This window comes from Buteo buteo, chromosome 16, assembly GCF_964188355.1.
Source record: "Buteo buteo chromosome 16, bButBut1.hap1.1, whole genome shotgun sequence".
NCBI lineage: Eukaryota > Metazoa > Chordata > Aves > Accipitriformes > Accipitridae > Buteo > Buteo buteo.
This window is the reverse complement of record NC_134186.1, coordinates 28,306,710-28,325,657: the sequence shown is the minus strand read 5'-3', so window position 1 is coordinate 28,325,657 and position 18,948 is coordinate 28,306,710. Positions and strand designations below refer to the sequence as shown.

General features: G+C 38.0%; 1 protein-coding gene across 1 annotated transcript in view; it reads left to right on the top strand.

Annotated features, from left to right (window-relative positions):
- The window catches only part of SHANK2 (SH3 and multiple ankyrin repeat domains 2), a 360,490-nt gene that overhangs the window by 151,177 nt on the left and 190,365 nt on the right, over nucleotides 1-18,948 (top strand). The window contains exon 15 of the mRNA XM_075048288.1: nucleotides 293-406. Within this exon, the coding sequence (XP_074904389.1) occupies nucleotides 293-406 (114 nt within the window). The remainder of the gene's footprint in view (nucleotides 1-292; nucleotides 407-18,948) is intronic.

Below are 18,948 nucleotides of genomic sequence, written 5' to 3'. Positions count from 1 at the left end.
TTAGTATGACCATGCAGTTATCCTTGTTAAAAGCAGCAATGAGAAAACTGAAAATGGAAATAATTATGTGAGGGCCAAGGAAACTTGTGAGAAAAATAAATTTGGGAAGAGGTTCCAAAGACAAAGGTTACTCCGTGCCCATTGCTGGGGTACCAGCATTTGAGTTATTGCACAACGTTTGCTTTTACCAACATGATATTCAGTTATTACTGACTGTGTTACGTAACTAATCTTGGTATTTACATGAGAAGAGAAAAAAAGTCTAATGCTTCCTATGTCTCTCTCTATTTAGTTTTAAGCATTGGTGAAGGTGGATTCTGGGAAGGCAGCACCCGGGGACATATTGGATGGTTTCCCGCAGAATGCGTTGAAGAAGTTCAGTGTAAACCAAATGAAAGCAAACCAGGTAATCAGATCAAGTTCCTGTTGAATCCTAACGATGACAAATGCGATGTGTCTGTCCAAGCAGAGAGGCAGCCTGGACGGTAATGTGTTATACAGCAGTGCGTTTGTGCAATACTAAAAACTGGAGAATTAAATAAAGCTGAGCTGCTGAATTAAAAAATAAAGATGGGTGTATTGATCAGATTTTACTGGATGCTATCCAAGCAAACGGTCTTTCTCATGAGGGACTACGCTGTGAAGTACTGCGAAAGCTCTTAACACAGAACTGTATGCAGACATTTTGTAAAACATTATGCTGTGGTTTATTTTCTTACGGTATGAGAGAATGGCTAATTAGACAAATAATGGAAGAAAAACTTGTCAGTCATCTCCCAATCTAAGGTAGTCTTACAATGTATTTAGCTCTTGTTCACAGCAATAAAGTTCCCTCTGCTGACCTTTTACTAAATTTTAGAGGAGGCATCCATTAGTGGGATGTCCCATATGCACCCTTGCCGATGACAAAGGAAATAGAATCCTCCTTTATCATACACTTGTATTACCATAAGTAAGTAAAACACAAGTGACTTTAAGCAAGGAGTCTTTACAGTTCTGGATTAATAAAAGAAACAGAAATGTACATTGAAGCATGTTATTTTAAGAATTACCACCGTCTCATAATTTCTCTGCTTTTAACAATTCAGATACGAGGACATCCTCTCTAATTAAAAGCTCATTATAAATGAGCTCTGAGAATATAATTAATGTTCTTCAGGAGTGTATGCAGTTTTAAATTAACTATTGATGTGTTTTGGATCTCTGAGGTATTGAACTTTTGGCATTGTGCAGACAATACACTAAAATTTATGCATTGTATCATTCATTCACGAACATTTTTCTTTTATGTATGTTATTATAAACTGCACAGGTATAGTTTTCTCTTTTTATATATTCCCACTGTATAAACATGGTTGAATGGAATAGAATGCACTGGACAAGATAATAGTTCCAGAATAGTAAGGATTTGGAAATATTTATAATTCCTATTAAGTATTTTAATTTCATCAGTTATAATGGAAACTGTGGTAAGATGAAATAGAGTTTAAGGGATGAGCAGAAGAGGAGGCAAAAAGTTAACTCTTGTAATATGAAAACTTCAAAAGAATGAGGGAATGAGGCATCAGGGACACTGCTCTAGATAACTAAACACTGTGTGAAAAGGCTATACCTCCTTTTCTATTTCCCTTTTGAGAGAGAAAAAGAGAAGGAGGCAAAAACAGATCTAATATTTGGAAAGAATGGATTTAGGCTCTGAGAATAGAGAGAGAATAGCTATTTAGCTCTTCAAAGGGCTAAAGAACAAATCCAAATGTAAAGATGGAGGAGTGTTAAATAAGAGGAAGATTGAGGTTGGAATTGGCAAATCTAGGAGCAGTGCAGTTCTCAAATACTAGATGTAAAAAGAGGATAACAAGTTGCAATTCTAGTGTGATTTCATTTGTTGGAAACATTATGGAAAACAGATAAATTCAGATGGTGTGCAACGTGAGCTGGTGAAGAGCCATGTGTGAACCGTTCTGAGGATCCTTCAATAAAACCTTGTGGTCGCTTGATTGAAAGACTTCAGAAAGATGTAGTCTATGTAAGTCAGTCATCACAAACACCTTTCTGAAGTCTGTCATGGCAACTCTGCATTAAATTTGAGCTGTGCATTTGTATTGAAATCTGAAGAAAATTCTGGGGAGGGGCATTAAGTGAATTTCTAAAATATGAAAGGAGTTTTGCATCCTCTTAGTGCTTTTGAAGAGAAGGTAACCAAACCTATTTGTCACAAATCCTTAAAGATCTTTTCAAGAAATACTGCAGGAAGTCAATTCAGTATATGACATGATTGCTTTAATATGTGACAAGATTGTTTTCGAGCAAAAATTTCTTTGATCATTCAAAAGAAAATGAAAATTAAGAAAAAATTGTCACAAGAATAGCAAAAGGATTACCAAAGCTGGAAGTGTTAAAAGAATACAAACAGAAACATTTTACAAATTTTCTGACATGAAATTATGACAACTTACGCCATGTGTCTGGCAAAACACCAGAGCATTACATTGTAATTTATACCTATTGCATACGATTGTCTTTCCAATTGTTTTCCTATTTGCTTGTAGTATAGCGCGAATAATAATGCTTAATATAGCTAGACTTTAAATATACCATTCTTCTGAAAAAGACAAAAATATAATGAAATAAGCACAAAATGGGCACATTTTCTATACCTTTGAACTTGTGCACTCACATATTTTGCTGGGCTGTCTTGAAAAATGTCCTGCACCCAGAAGGCACAAATGAGGTACAGGGCTTCTCTGTGTAATGTGATAGAGGTTGGAGCTGTGAGTATGAAATATATGAAATCCACAGTATGTGCCATATTATTATTGAAATATGGTATGGACTGAAAGCAGCTGATCACTGAATTGCTCTATGCAGTTAGCTTCATTCCCTTTGCATAGGAAACAATGGAAATGAAAGAGGAGAGCTTTATAAGCAAAAATCAGGCAGTACTCCCTCTGAGTAAAAATGCAAAAGTAATTTAGAAAAATGTGTTAAGCATGGTGAAATGATTAGAAATTAAATTAGGTCTACTGGGATTGCTGAAAGAACATCAGCTGAGAAACATCACAAACTTGTGCAAGTTGCAAGAATTTGCATCATGGACTTTGCAAAGCAGCAGAACTTCTTATGATAATGATTTAGAAAGTAGATCATCTTAATGTGTAGGAAATGAATCTCAAACTCAGCCTTTTTCAGACCAGCACCACACTAACAGTTCTTTCCTATAGATGAGATTTAGGAGCATTTCTTCAAACAGCTTCCCTTTGCTATTAAGTTTGAATAATTGTATTTAATAGTAGCTTGTCATTTGCACGCCATGAATGAAAGAAAGCGGAATAGTTCTTGGAAAAAACAAACCACAATTAAACACTACATGCCCAGTAAAACTGGCAGGCAGGTGTTTCGTGTCATGCTGATGTATAATCTCACTTCTAAGACAAGTTCGATTTTCAGGGAACTTCATTGCCATCCCGACTGTTCTCTGGAAGCAGGCAGTATAGAACAGCACCTGGTTCCTGTGATCTTTTCAAAGATATCACGCTAGTTTGGCAAGTTCTGTTTTCCAAAAAAAAATCATGTTGACTGGCATTAATTCTATATCCCTTCTTTAATCCTTCATTAATTGAGACTTGTAGGAATTATTCCATTATTTTGCTAGTCTTGATGCCAGGCTTGTAGACTTTTAATTATCCAGGTTGTCTCATTTGCCCTTTAATAGCACTGGCACAGGACCCGCTGCCTTGCAGTCTTAAGAAGTTTCCTTGACATTTTGAGATCTAATGAAAAAAGAACGACGACAAAGAAAATCATTATCAGTGGTCTGCTAAGTTCTTTTGCCTGCTTTTAAAAAATTCTTAGGCACAAAACCTTCGTACCATCTCATTTTAAATAGTGTCACCTTAGTAGCCAGCTTTTAACATTGTCCTGAACTATTCTTATAGTGAAAGTATTCATTCGGATGAGATTGAGACCACATCTTGCTTTTTCCCTGTACAAACACAAAGTACAAATGTTACATATTTCTTCTTTCTGCATTGACAGTTTTCCTATGTTCTTCAGTAATGAACCAAATGCATTCTTAAATTTCTTTATATTCCTAAATATGTGAAAATATACTTTTTTTTTTTTCCGCTAAAATGTTTTGGGTATATTGAAGAAAGTACTGTGCAGGAGAAGCTTGATTCGTATAAAACCCAAGTTCACTGAAATCTATGCAAATGTGAGGCACTGCCTCGGGTTAATAGACATCTTAACAGGATTTATTAGCTAAGTGCTGTTGGTGCTGCAGAGAATCACAGGTCGACTTGGATCTCTGGCAGCCGTAGTTTGCATCCCCTGACATATATATGTGACATAGCTTTGTTTGATTTTTCTACCTGTAAAAAAAAAGCAAGGCTTTTCATCTTAAAGGTTTATTCTCCCCTTAAAATTCATTATCCTTTTTTAAAACAGTACGAATTCCTACCTAATACCTTCCAGTGGGAAATGAAGTACAGAAGAACCTGGCGTCCATAAAAACAGCTGCCCCACCAGTGGAAGATACAGTTTTCTTTCTCCTGCTTAAGTTTAGATATTTCCATTTGCTTGTCTTCCATCATAGGATATTTCTCTGACTTGAGAGATTTGCTGTGAAACTGCTTTCTGTTAGACTTGTGATTTTATTCTCCATGTCCTTCAGAATTCAGAGATACAGATTATCTGATTGCTCATAACTGAGGTGAAGTAGTAATTTTCAAGCTAGAAGTTATCTTTAACTACATTCTGTCTTTACCATTTATTATTCCTTCTTCACTAACGTGCCTGAAGAACTCTGAGATTTTACAAATGATACTGAAATGAAGGCAGAGTCAGCATGTCTTTTAGTAATTCTTGCTGTCTTTCAACTCTTGGCCTCTTCAGTGTACCTTTCCTTGAGTTCCATGCTCATCTTTAATGTTGTCTTTGGGGCTGATTTTTCATTCAGTAGCATCCTCCACGCATTTCTCTATCCTGTGGTGTTGGGGTATACCTTACTAGTAGTTGTAGTTGCCATACGAGTCCTGGGAGTTTATTTCAGACTAGATCTAATCTGGGCATGTGGCTCGAACGACCATTAGCGGTGGTTCAAGAGCTCATTTTTCCATGAAAGAATCCGATCTGCAAACCCTGAGGTCTGCTCAGTCCCGTGGGCTGCAGCAGAGTAGGCAGCACTTACAAAGCACGTCCCTGGCCCAGACTAAAATGCTAATGTAGATGCGCCCATGCTGACCTCTAGTGTCACTGGTGCTCTGAGCAGACACTACCTAGCATCTCAACTGGGATTTCTCTTTCCAAATGTCTGTACTTAAATGTTCGGTATAGCTTACTCCTGGGTTTCCAGCAACTTGAAAATATAATGACAGATTATCTAGTCATAGTATAGTTCCCTTGCCCGTTTCTTTTTACGTTTGTAATCATAAAGAGATGCTATAAGCAGAAATTGCAGCATTCCTTATCCAACATTCCTGCAGGATTTCAGAAGTTACCAAACAAGTCAAAGTTGTGTTAATAAAATGCATACAGACTACTGTTTCTGAAGTATAGAATTTTCTTTATTCCTCATTCTTAGCTTTTAATACCTCGTGCATTCAATAAAACCAATTTGTTCCTCATTTCCACCATCCCTTTTTATAATTAGCACAACACCTTCCCAGACAATCTAGTCAGCCAGGCTGCTAGAAAATGGATTTGCCTTCTTGCAAAAACCAAAGTTGCCTTACTGTGAGTTTAGGAGCTAACATCTATACTAGTAACTGGTCATTGTTCTGTCCTCTGCGGGCAAGTGGCTGGGCACATATTGTATCTGAAAGTTTTCTTCCCCTTACCTGCCACATCAAGGTTGCTTTCTCCATGCTGCCTTTGGAACAGTCACCAACATTTTTTGTCCACTGAAATATATCTGGGTACTGTTTGGAAGAATAATAGTTGGCAGAAGTGGGAGTTGTGCCAGGGACCCCCTAACAGTGAAACAGGATGGATGGTTACATGCCAGAGCACAGCTTGCAGCTTGACTGTGTCCTGTATGGACATATGTAGGCTGCCTGAAGTTCTAAAAAACTGAATTTTCCTGGGTAGCTTGTAGTTAATTTCAAACATGTGCTGTTTAACCTTTCATGAGAAGGATGGCTGCTAAAAAATTAAATTTTGGCATTCTTTTTTTCTACCTTTTTAAGCATCTCAGGGTAGTGATGTGGTAGGTATATTACAAAGCAGTGTCATTACTGGGTGTACTCTGTGAGGCAAATGAACGCTAAAGCATACCACAGAAATTTGGCGTGTGTGTGTGCGTGCACCCCATTGCATCCCAGTGTGGAGCAGAAATGTAATGTGCTGAGCTTGGAAGTCCCCAGCCCCAAATCATCAAGCCCAGAGGACATGCTGGAGCATGTGTTCACATATATGGATTTCTTTCCTGAACAGAAAAGGAAAAAATGCGCACCCATCTCAACCTGACATGCAAGCAGAGCACAGCTTGCGTATGCATCCGAGGACTCCAATGGGGGACTTGCTGTGGACCAGGATTGTCCCTCACCTGGCTACACTGGGTTTGGAGCACTTGGATACAGCCATCACCCTTCTTCCTGCAAGTTCAGGGTCACTGATTTTGGCAGTCAGGGGCTACATTTACATAGCTGGAGAGTTTAAGATGTGTTTAAAGTCCCTGATGAGGCTTTGCTCAGTTTGCATCCAGATATTAGTTCTTGAGCTCATGTAAAACTGGAATTTGTGAGTTGTAGCTCTGGTCTTTCTAGAAGGATGGGAGTCTTGGTTTACCAAATTTGCTGTTTGGGCATAATAGATAGCCAGAACTTAATCAGCTGTAAAAGCACTCCCTAATCACATACAATTATGCATGTAGAGGTCAGCACTGGGAGAAAAAAACAGAAAGCAAAAAAATCTTTTCATCCAGCCTCTTCCCTTCATTACCTGCCTTTTATAATGATCCAAATTAACAAAATCTTTTTTAAACAACTTTTTCCTGTTTTGTTAGGATCTGTTCTGGGTAGTTATTTAACTAGAAAGACAACTGTAAGAATAGATGGAAACATTGTAGAGATTATTAGAACTCTGAAAAATTCTCTAAACTAAATAACTTTGAAAACCGCTGGAAGGAAGAGGGCTTCAATGAGACAGAAGAGCCTGCAAATAAGAGATGCTATCTGACCAGATGAGCACCTCGAGGGTTTTGATAATAAATTTTGATAAATGCTTCTCCCACAGGATTCCACCTTGAATAGAAGGTACCCGTGCATCTGTGGCAAAATGATCATGCAACTTAAACTGTTTGCCATGAACAGGAGCAGTTAAGGACAAAACAGTACTGCAGCTGGAAGGACTAAATGGAGACAGGACAAAAGTAATTTATATGTATAAGCAGGGAAAGACACATTTTTGTTAGGAAAGTTAATCACAAACATCCTCATGTCAGTTGTGTAAAGAGCTAAGAAGTCTGATACCTTGGAAACATGTTCTCACTCAACAGTGCAGGCAATGGCTGGACTTAATGTGGCACAGAGAATATAAACCAAATTTAAAAAAAAATTGAAAGTGCAAGATTGCCTCACATGTAAGTGGGCTTATTGTAGAAAGTGGTATTATGTGGATACAAATTCAGCCATTTGAAAATGGATAGAAAGCTCAAGATATATAATATTATATCTTTGTAATCCCAGACAGGGTCCTAAATGTGGGACACGCAGTCAAGCAGAGGTGTTTATTGAAGTTTATCCATGCCTGTTTGAGGAATGCTGTCCAGCTATCAAACCCTGGTACCCAGAGCTCAAACTGACAGGTCAAACACTCTTCAGTAAGTCCCCCTGCCTTGAAAGATACTGTCCAAAGCTCTGGCCTCTGAAATACTCTTTTCTGCCTTGCTTCTATATTTTGCACAACAAACCACATGGCTCATATGATTCTGAAAAGTTTCATCTTTTGAGAAGTGATTTTCTGCCACAAAATATGTTTCCCATGTACAAATTTATAATTAAAAAAAATGTGAATAGATGACAAAAATCAGCACAGTGATCATCCACAAAGATACTGTGTTTTATGGCTTGGAAAGATCAGGAATATGCTATATATCATATTTTTGCTTAAACTCCATTCTCTTCCATCAAACAGTGGGAAAAATACTTTATTTGGAACAAAAAAGTCAACGCAAAGAACTAGATCTGAGGTGCTGGCAAGCCAGTCCACAAAAGCTAGCTGACATAGGAGCTTGGTGCAGTAATATTCAACTAATTCTGACAAGCCTCTGTAGCTGAGGATGTAAATCAACTCTACTTTTTTGTCTCAAGTAATGGAAATGTAAAGAATGAACCTCAGCAAGTTTCTGCACTTTAGCTTTGCTGAGCAAAGCATTTGTGTTCTCAGTGATGATAAACAGCAGTTTGGGAAAAGACTTCTAAATGAATCATCACTCAACAATAATGCTAATTCGGAAGCAGAGGTAACTTCAGAGCTGTTTTTGTCTGCGAGCTGGCTATAAGATGGAATCATATGCTTCCCACACAAGCCAGTAATGTGTGTTCTCTCTGACCCAGGGTGCCTTGAAAGACCTTGCATTCTTTCAGTCTTGGACTTCTGACCAAGATGCAATAGAGGTTTCTTACTGTAATAGTAGTATTTGTAAGAAATGCTTTGGAAGACTGAGTCTACCAACTCATTTTGCTGGTCAGCTTCTCTCTGTCAAATTAAAGTGGCTTTCCTTTGCTAATGATATGAGTTTGGTTTCAAGAAAGAGTAAAATAAAGTATTCCATGATAATAATTTCATAATTTATCCAGTTTTTGAGAACAGCATCAAGCAAAAACATTAAAAAATTATTCGAAAGAAAGAAAATACAAGCCTAGCTCTAGAGCTTGTAAAGATTGTAAGCCTGTCTGCATCTTTATGTCTGAATAAGTAATTTTTAATTCATAATATTTTACTGTCTCGGCTCCTCAGCTGACATGCACTTCATTCCGTTCACTCTGATTTTCATGCTTGCTAAGAGCCACTTAGGAATAACTCTAATCAGCTGAAAAGGAGCCACGCAATTCTCTAAAGCATTGAAATAGGCTAAAAATAAATAGCACAGCAATATAAAGTTAAACTTACATGTTAGGAAACTCAACATTTAAAATGCATCTGGGATTGCTGATGTGTGATTTCGGACATGCAAATGTAGAGTTTTTCCTTTTCTGATTCTTTCTGCATCTTTTCCTAAAAAAAAAAAAATAAAAAAATGTCTATCAAACCATACAGGATAAAAAAGTGCAAACTCTGAGGAGTGTCTCAGAAAGGAATGGAGTTACCATTAGTGTCTTGCTTCCAGTGATGCATTCACATTTTCTGTGCAAAATCACACTCCATCTAACGTTAAGAAGCAACTTTTAAAGCCTGAGAGCATATATAAATAGCAAAAAATGTCTAATGTTACAAATTACTTTAGAAGTATGAAAAAGATAAAGGTATAAAGTGAATGATTTATAAAGTGAAACAGCCTCCTGAGGAATTTAAGCCCAATTATTGGTTTAAGAATACTTTGACCTGTGGCAGAATTTGAGCAGCCCTGTTATGCAATGTGCTAACAATGTAGAAGTAATACTTAATTTTTTGATTCCTAGTTGTTCTTGTGGAAACTACACATATAACACATTTTTTTCAACACATCAAAGTGTGGGGTCAAGTTATTTGAGTTTTAAACAATTTGGCATATCTCAATGATTTCTAGTAGCAAAAATCCTTAGCTTTCACCTTCTGGAATTTTGGAGCCTTTCAAATTTCATAAAGAATATATATTTTGGTAGTAACATCTCTTCCCTGTACTAATAGTTTTTTTGGTTTTGTGGGTTTTTTTTATTAGAGGTACTTTTTAATAGCTTATGATCCTATGATCAAATATACTTGATCTTTGCTCATTTCATAAATATCTTAAATTATAGTAGCAGTAGGTTTTAGCTTTTATTTTTATTTAACATCTGTTTTTTCTGAAATTCTGTTTAGTCAGGATTCTCTGATGCACCTGTGCAAATATTATTTATGTCAGAATACAACTTCTGTTAAAACTGTTCTGGGTATCTGTCAGGATTAAATAAAGTGCCATATTTCGTTTAACTCATTTCATTTAGCATAACCTAATACTTTTTAAAACCACTTACTTAAAATGGCTGACCTAAAGCAAGGCAAGTCTTAGTTCTATGCAAATTCTGAAAGTGTTGATAAGTCATCTTCTTCTTCTGTATTCTGCTGTTCTAAATGACACATTTGGGTTTTTCCCCCTCTTACTCTTAATGCTTCAGATAAAAGGCCTGACAACAGAGGCTGAAAACTCTTTGAAACGCTCCCCAGTTACCTGAGATCAAATTCATATTAATTTAAGGAAGATGGTAGAGCATCTACTTACAGTAATGGCAGTGCTGGAGGTGATCAGGAAAATGATACCTGAAGAGCAGCAGCTGTTAGATAATCCATATCCTCTTCTTAAATTATGTCACTGCTTTTTGCTTCTACACCTGCCTGCAACAAAAGAGGATGGAAGGGGGCTTTTTCCAGCTTGCGAAAAGACCCACCGATGCCTGATAGTGAGGAAAAGACTTGATAATATGCTACTAGATGACAGTACCTGATCATAGTAGAAGCAGCATGAAAACAAGCATGTTATTTTGATTCATTAAAAAACTTAATCAGTTATTACATTACATACCATTTGCCAATTTTATTCTGTAGTGCGAACCACGTAAGCGGAATACCTCCCTCGCTAGAAAGCTCTGCTAATTTTATTATCGGACTGGTATCAAAGGGAAACTCTGGGGTCTCACCTTGCCTTGTGAACTGTTAACCCAGACTAGTGAGGTAAGGGGTTTAAAGTGTAATTTCTTCAAATGAAGATCATTTTCTCTCTGACATTTCATCCTGGGCTCAATCAACTCTAGGTAGGAAGCCCCAGACCTGACCAATATCTCAGGTGGCCTTCGATACGGTCACAGAGCTTGCAGAGAGTTTAGAAAAACTAAAGTTTGGGGCCTCACACCCTGTCCTCCCCATTTCTGTTGCTTTCCATCTCCAGATGCCTTGTTCTGCCACTGGCTCTTTTGTGCCTGCAGGGCAGAGTCAGAAGGCAGCGATCAGCATCTCTGTGGCCGTGGTTTTAAAGGTTATGCCTCCAGTGTTGGGCTTTGAAACTCGCTGTGCCAGGGCTGTGCTTACTCACACTATCAATATCCCGGAGTGCATTTATTTAGCTAAGTGAAAGAACATCACATCAATATTGATAGTCTTATTTTTCAAGTCAGGAATAGGTTATTTGTCTTCAGGTAAAATAGACAAACCTGAGTAAATGTTTCTAATTCTGAACTCACAAAATGGATTGAATTTTAAATGGTAATGGAGCTTGGCTACATTATTTATAAAAGCATGTTTGTATTTGGAACTGAGTTTGGAAATTTGGTTCTGCTTTCTGATCTGAACTGAAAGATGCCCAGTGACTTTCTTAACCCTCAGTTCAGGCTACAGTTCACAAATATCAAAAATGGCTGCAAAAGTCAAGATAATTTTGTGGATGATTTACAAGCAAAAAGGACTTCGGTGTATTGTTTTGGGGCTTTTTTGTAGCCAGAAGTTCAATTACAATTATACAAAAATCACAGGAAGCTATAGGGTCTTTACTTCATGCTTATAGATATGTTATACACGTATCAAGCACTAGTTTAATGTTATTCAGAGAGATGTTTAAAATAGTTACATATTTTGGCTGCTCTCCTGGAAATATTAAAAGGAATTATATTGAATTCCCTGTACAACATATCAGTAGTTTAAGGAAATTAAATAGAATGTATCCTTGTCTCACTTATCTAAAAATTCCTTACGTTTAAAAAATTACAGTTTGTGGAGTAAAGGTTAACAACAAACCTCTAGAAGCTATAACATTACCTTTTGGCTGAATAGTTAAAATGTTGGATCATATGAGTTAAGAAAAGTACTTCTACTCTGTTGGACACGTTTATGTGCAATAATACGCTGCAGGAGGTGGAAAACTGAAGTTAGGTAACAAGAGTAGAAGTCTTTGCAACCACATTACAATGAAAGATTGAGAGTATCGGTGTTTCACTATGTGCTGGAAATGTTCACGCATGCTGTGAAAGCTATGCATGGTCAAAACAAAAATGGATTGGCAAAACCAATGCAGTCAGATACCAGCAACATTGATAACAGACAGGGCTTGAAAAAATCTTGGCAGTGGAAGGGAGGAATATATGTTGAAAAATGATCCATGCCATGAGTCTGTCTTTGCCAAAGTATATCTGCAGGAGGGAAGGGAAGGGAAGGGGTTTCAACCTTTTAGCACATCTGCACTTTGGAAGTTGTCAGTTGGAAAGTACCTAAGCACAAGAATAACCCAGTATTTCTGTAAAGTGTTAAATTAAGTTAAAGTTTGTACAGACATGCTTGCAGATGCTTTTCCATGGCTGTGTAAAAGACAGAGACTTACCACTTTATCAGTTGCTAAGTGAACTAAAAAGTTTATAGTAATATCTCTGTCTTGTACAATGTTGTCTGCATAATCACATCCTTTTGGGGTGCAAATTTTGTGCAATGATATTTTCTTTGTCAGTTACAATTTTTTTTCCCACTCCCTATTTCTGCTCCGCAGTTGTACTGGCACAAAGGTTTGTGTGGCTGCATTTTGGACTGAAAGGCAAAACCATAGTGCTTTTAAAAAAAAAAAAAAAAAAGTTATTTGTTAGTTTTTAAGGCTGTCCTGTAAGCAGGTTTACTTGGAAAAATGATCAATGATTAATGGAAAGGACAGGAGTCCCATCAATTGATACTGCATAGAACTACAGCCTGAGTCAGCTGTCCGATAACACAGCAATTATCGAAGAGCAGGAGCTAGCAAGCCCCCTCTACTTTGCAGTAATAAGCTGGTGGCAATTATAAAGCACTTAAAAACAATTAACCCTTTCCGTGATGCTTTAGTAGTATGAGTGCAGTTTACCCGATTGAACGTAGACAGCAAAACTGCAGTGGGGAAAGATTCATATCGCCTAACTATATAAATTTCTGTGGTATTAACATTTCCACCTGAGCTTGTCACCTTCAGATACCTTTCTACCTTTTTAGGATGTCTGTGTGTTTCAAACATTTAGCTCACCCCATAAATTTAGGGATGCAAGCTAATCCTTTGCTGTTCAAATTTAACAAATCAAAATGAGGAACCAGGAGGTAGGACGAGAATCTTCATGATGTTATTTATTTGCCATTAGAATTAAACTCCATGATAAAAGATTTCTAAAGAAAATATTAAGGGGAAAACCTTTTTGAATTGCAGCTACTATTTCCATTCTAAATGTTTTGTCTCTCAGATAAGTTACAAAACTAATTTTTTTATGTTATATTAGCATTTGTTTGTCAACACTTAAAAAAGAAAAGAAACAGTTATATTTATGTCTGTAAATCCCTATAGATTATACTTTTCCTTTCACTTGCCAGGATAAAACCTATGCTTTGGTTTGGTCTCATATAAGACTTTGAAGACTCTAAAGCCTTAGTAGGCCACTGGTTGAGAGGAAAAGCATAATATATACAGGAATTGTCCAAGGCACTCTCACAAAAATCATAAATCTATCTTGCTAAGATTTTATTATCCAAAGACAGGATACAGTTACATGCAGTGAACAAAAGACTACGAGAAGAAACAATGTCAGGATTTATTTATTTTTAAGAACCAGAGGATGTTGAAAATGTAATAGAAAGAATGGTGATTTTTGCTAAGTGCTTGCCCCAGAAAACAGAAGGGCAAATTATAGGTAAGTGCACTGATTAGTGCTGCAGGAAGAGAAGCTTAGATAAAATCAGAGGAGAGGTACAAGGCAAAATTGGAAGAGAGATGCAATCCTTCAGATTTTTCTGTTTACTGGTAAGTACTTTTACGATCCAAGATGTAGGCTGTTTGCTGGTGGTAAAATAATGCTCACGGACAGAAGGAAAATCTGGCTAAAAAGTGAACCAGTGAGTCTCGAGATAAGGAGCTCCTTTGGCTGGAAGAGGGACTTGCAGTGTTCCTATAGTTCTTTGGTGATAACATCTCAATATCTAGTCTAGTGTTAAACACTTAAAACTCTGTATCTTCAGACATTTCTCTTCAACAGTATAGATTAATTTTTAATTTTTTATTTTTTTTTTTTAAATGATCAAGGCTTCTGTAGCTCTGGGGCAGTTCTGGGCCATCCTCCCTCCATTCCTGTGATAACCACACAGCTCAGCTTTCTTCAGTTTCTTCTGCTGAACTTTTCTCTTTTCTTGTGAAAACAGCAGAGAACCGAGACCCCTTTTTTGCTCCCATCCTCTTAACTAGCTCACGAGTGGCACTTAAACTCTGTCACGACACACCTACGCTTTATAATTATTCACCCATTTTGAAGTAGTTACCAAACATCCAGACATCGTTATTACAGGTAAGAGGACACAAAATGGCATATTCTTTCTATTTTTTTTCCCTGTTTTTATTTGCTAACTCAAATAAGAAAATAAAGTGAAAAATCTAGAAATGTCGCAGTACTCAAAGCTAAGTTACTGGGAGGGGTTTTGACAGGGCATGCTGTATTTGAAGGGTGCACTGCAAGGCAATTGAAGGAAATTGAAATTCCTAATTGCTAATTAATTAGGAAATCAGGTAAATGAGGTGAACTTTTGTTTGTTCTTCTCTCATTCTTGCTTCATTTTTAGAAAACAACGTTTAGGGTTGTAGTTTGTTTTTGAATGGACATTTGAAATCTTTGTATTATTCTCACTCATTTGGTTTAATTCTTTCATCATAAACGAATGCAATTTTCTTGGTGTATGCTGCTGACATGGTGAGGTATTACCTGTTTTCTGGGCAGCAGATGGACAGATGAAAGAGGAAGATTTTTATTTTCTTGCAAATATCTTGTTTAATGGGGTCAATGATACGAGTCCATAGAAAAACAGGAAGGTGGAAATGATTGTCAGAAGGATCGTGCATTCTTGCTCTGCAATTAAAAAGTAGGTAATCCCTACTTTTTGTCTTTCCTAATTTATGCCTATGAGGTAGTCTAACAGAATGGGAAAATGCTATTCCTGCTGAGCAGCCTAGTGCTTATTTTTCTCTCTGCATCATATCTCCTGAGGATGCCTTCTATGCTGCAGTATGGAAGACGTTATTCTTAGGAATGGATGTCCTCAGGTCCCCACTCCCCCAAAACATATTGCAATATTGTTAAAAAGCACAGACGCTTGGTAGTACATGTAGACACAGTCCCAGACCTTGACACAAGGGCTAAATGACTCGAAGTAGCTTGGGGTGGGAAGTGTTTGTAAGACTGATAAGTAGGGAAAAACATACACCTGGGAAGCAAAATAGCTGACATGCTTGCAAGTGCTGTTAGTTCTATATATTTCGGTGCACCACTACCTCCAGCTTTCCTTCTGTTTTGTGTGTGTATTTAACCGTGTGTTTAGTAGTGGCACTTACCAGTGAAATATGTATATTGTTTTTGTGTTAGTTTGTGCGTAAAACTTGATGTTAATTTTTCCTAAAATGATGACTGATGTGTGTAAAGTTTCAGTAATCTTGAAGCCGAGTTTGTGCTTAATCATGCTTTGTATGGGAAGAGAACTATCTAATGGTACTGAATTTCTTTTCCTCATTAAACAGGAGTTGAGTTTATTAGCATACATTGTATTAGCTATCTAATAAGTGCAGGTAATACTGCTTATTTAATTAGAAGCGTCACTTCTAACAAGATGTTTTTAAGTATTAATTTTGATAGATGCTTTAGGGTGCAGTTCTGAAAATATAAAATACTTAAACCTAAAGGTGAACTATAATGACTTATATGACCTATACCTCGTTGCTGGGCTTCAGGATTCAGTGAGGTTTCACCATGTAGATAGAGTTGGAAGATTGAAATGTATTATAAATATTCTTCTTCAAAAGTAAGTCTTTATAATTTCTTGAAGTCCTAACCTTACTTTGTAGGATGTTGCAACTTGTACATCACATTTGGAAGCTAATTGGAAGTACTTAAGTTAATGGGTTTTACAGCATCAGCCAAACATTTAAGAAAGTTCTTGCAAAGCTGTTTTGACCAATTAGGTAAGAAATTTATCATGTATAGGATTATATATGGGATACATATATGGGATCCTCTTAGAATCAAAAGATACTAAGAATTTTCCTTTGAAAGCAGTATCCAATTGCTTAGGTTGTACTATATGAAAACTGTATTGAAGAACTAGTTAGAGTATCATAAAACACAAATACTTTGGGGATTCTCCCAGTGTTTTTCAGTACAACTATAAACATGGATACATTTCAAGTTGTCAGGTTATTTGAGAGACAAACTTCAAAAGGCATCTGGTAGATAGTCTGACAAATGCTATGTAATTGTAAAAGTACATGTAGACATACTTCCTTATATTTTTACTCTTTGATTCATGGAACCTTTTTATTCTTCAAAGCGATGTTTGTGTTCTGGCTTTTCTAGTTGTTCTGTTGAAGTTTTGTGAGCACACAGAAGCTGAATATGGAAAAGTGTAGTTTCTCTTCATCTGCTGCCAGTTTTTACCTTTTTTTTTTTTATATAGGAAATACATCTCTGGAAGTTGTGATGTGTGGATTTTATTTATTTATTTATTTTTAAATTATGATTCTTTAATTGCCTTTGGGCTCAAACCTGTTGTTTCAAAAGTAAAAAAGCGCCAATCACTTTTGAGATCGTAGGCTTTTGCACTTCTTTTGGTGGTAATCTACCTCTACATTATACCACTTGAGAAAGCGCACGTATTTTTTCCTGAGGAAGCATCGTACCGTATTTCCTCATTTGGGAATGGGCTCTAGTCCTTGATAAATAAACTGGAAAGCTGAAGGGTGATAAAAGGGTTGGCGGATCCCTTGGCACGGCGTGATGGTGCGAGGGCCTGTGCTGATGGTGTCCTGGGGAGCGAGGGAAGACGCGCAAGGGAGGAGGCCGGCTTGGCGGCGGCCATCTGGCAGGAATCCAGGCCGCTGCTCTGGCCTCCCTCTTCCTGCAACGGTTGGATGAAAATGGCTTGAGGAACGTACGGGCTGAGGATTGCTTCTGCCCCGGGAATTGGGGAGCGAGGGCGATGGGGGAAGTGGAGGTGCAGCTGGTGACCCGGAGGCGTAGCGTGGGTGGGCTGCGTGAGGGGTTGGTGGTCGTGGGTCTCAACTGGCAGCAGGCACCTCTCCAAAACCTGCAGCTGAAAGAAAGGGAGCTTTCAGAGACTGCATGCGGAGGGAGTGGGGAAGTAGGGGAAGAAATGTGCCCTCGTCCTGGTTTTGGCAGTGTCCGACGCTGTTTGTACGGAGCTGAAAGCGCGAGTGAAGCTTGGACGATGGAGACGTGAGGAGGAAGGGACTCTGGTCGCTGGCGCTTGTGGTAACCAGGCACTTTGTTGTTAGTTCTGGGGAGAAGGATGTTTATCAACGGGCCAAATGCCGCGTCTGCGGCTCCACACCAAGACGTTGCATCCAAAATGCCGTACCCAAAGATAACGACTGTAGAAGGGATCTACTGAAGCAACAACGTGGATGAGCAAATGCAGAACATTCTCCTGGACCAAAGAAGGAAGAAGAATATTTTAAAGAAGTAGTTAAATAATAAAACACGCAAAGAGGCAGGTGATGACGAGCTGACGTGACTACTGAGTGATAGGTGTTCCTCAAGCCAACAGAAATGCAGCTGAGAACAGGTTGCCATCTTGTGATGGCACCATCCTCGTTTGAAAACCGGATGTGAGGAAATACAGAGTTTTTGCTCTAGAAGTATCTCTCTGGAAGGCGTTTTCCTGGTTCAGTGGTCAGGTCAGTTTGCATTACTCTTGAATCCACTGCCGTTGTTATCTAATGCATGCAGTAAATGGCTGGGACTAATACTTTTCTCAGCTAAACTGGGCTGAGTGCTCTTCTCTCCTGCCAGTGGCTCTGTGTCCAGGTCTCCTCCTTTCTGTGCCACTGTCACCTGCCTTTGGAGCAGGCAACAGAGGGAACTCACATTCACTGAAATTCCAGTCAGTTCTGTGTATTCGAGGTAAAAATATACAAGGGGAACAGGGGAGCCACACAGAAAAATCTGATTTCCGATAGAGTAATCGGAGTCTTTCCTGCTGCGTTACACAGTTCTGGGGGACCACTCTGAGGGACTCTGCCAGCAGTACTCATTAGGTTCACACATTTACTCCAGTCTTGCTCAATGCACAAGACATATTAAAATTGGTGCAAGATTAACCAGCAGCTCAGCAAACTGTGTTTTTCATACAGTCACAGCAACTGTGCCATTAAGTAACTTTTAAGGAAAGCAGCATACAGATTATTTTTTTTTTTAACCTTTTTTATCCTACCACTATTTGCTTTGAGTAAATTCAGTGAAATGTATTTCCCCAACCTAAGGCAGACTACTTGAACTCCTGTTCAAAACTTATTGATGAGTTAGTGTCTCAGACTCCTATGTGCAGTAGGCTACTACCATCCATTCCTTGGCTAAGATCATGGCAGTATAGAAAGAAAATAGTTGCTAGCAGTATCACAGGAAGTCTTTTGTACACAGGGAAGAGTATCTGGGCTTTCTAAGAAGATTCAACCCTGACAAGGATTTTCCCTTAATCCTCATGTTTCAGATAGCTCAAACAGATTACTTGGATACTGAAATGGGTAGGCTTAAAATACCAGTTATCTCTGATTGCTGGAATCTCTTTCTGGGAAGCATTTGGGAGGACAGCGGTTGTTTTGGTTTTTAAACCAGAACTTTCAGATTAACCCTGGAAAAACCTTTTATGGTGCGGGCTCTGGATGATGCAAGCTGTTACTAAGTGGCAGATTTATGGTTTGACTTTCAGCTACCATTTCAAAGCACAGAGAAAGCATACTAACCACAATAGCCTGTTAAACAACTAGTAGTTTTTAATGAAAAT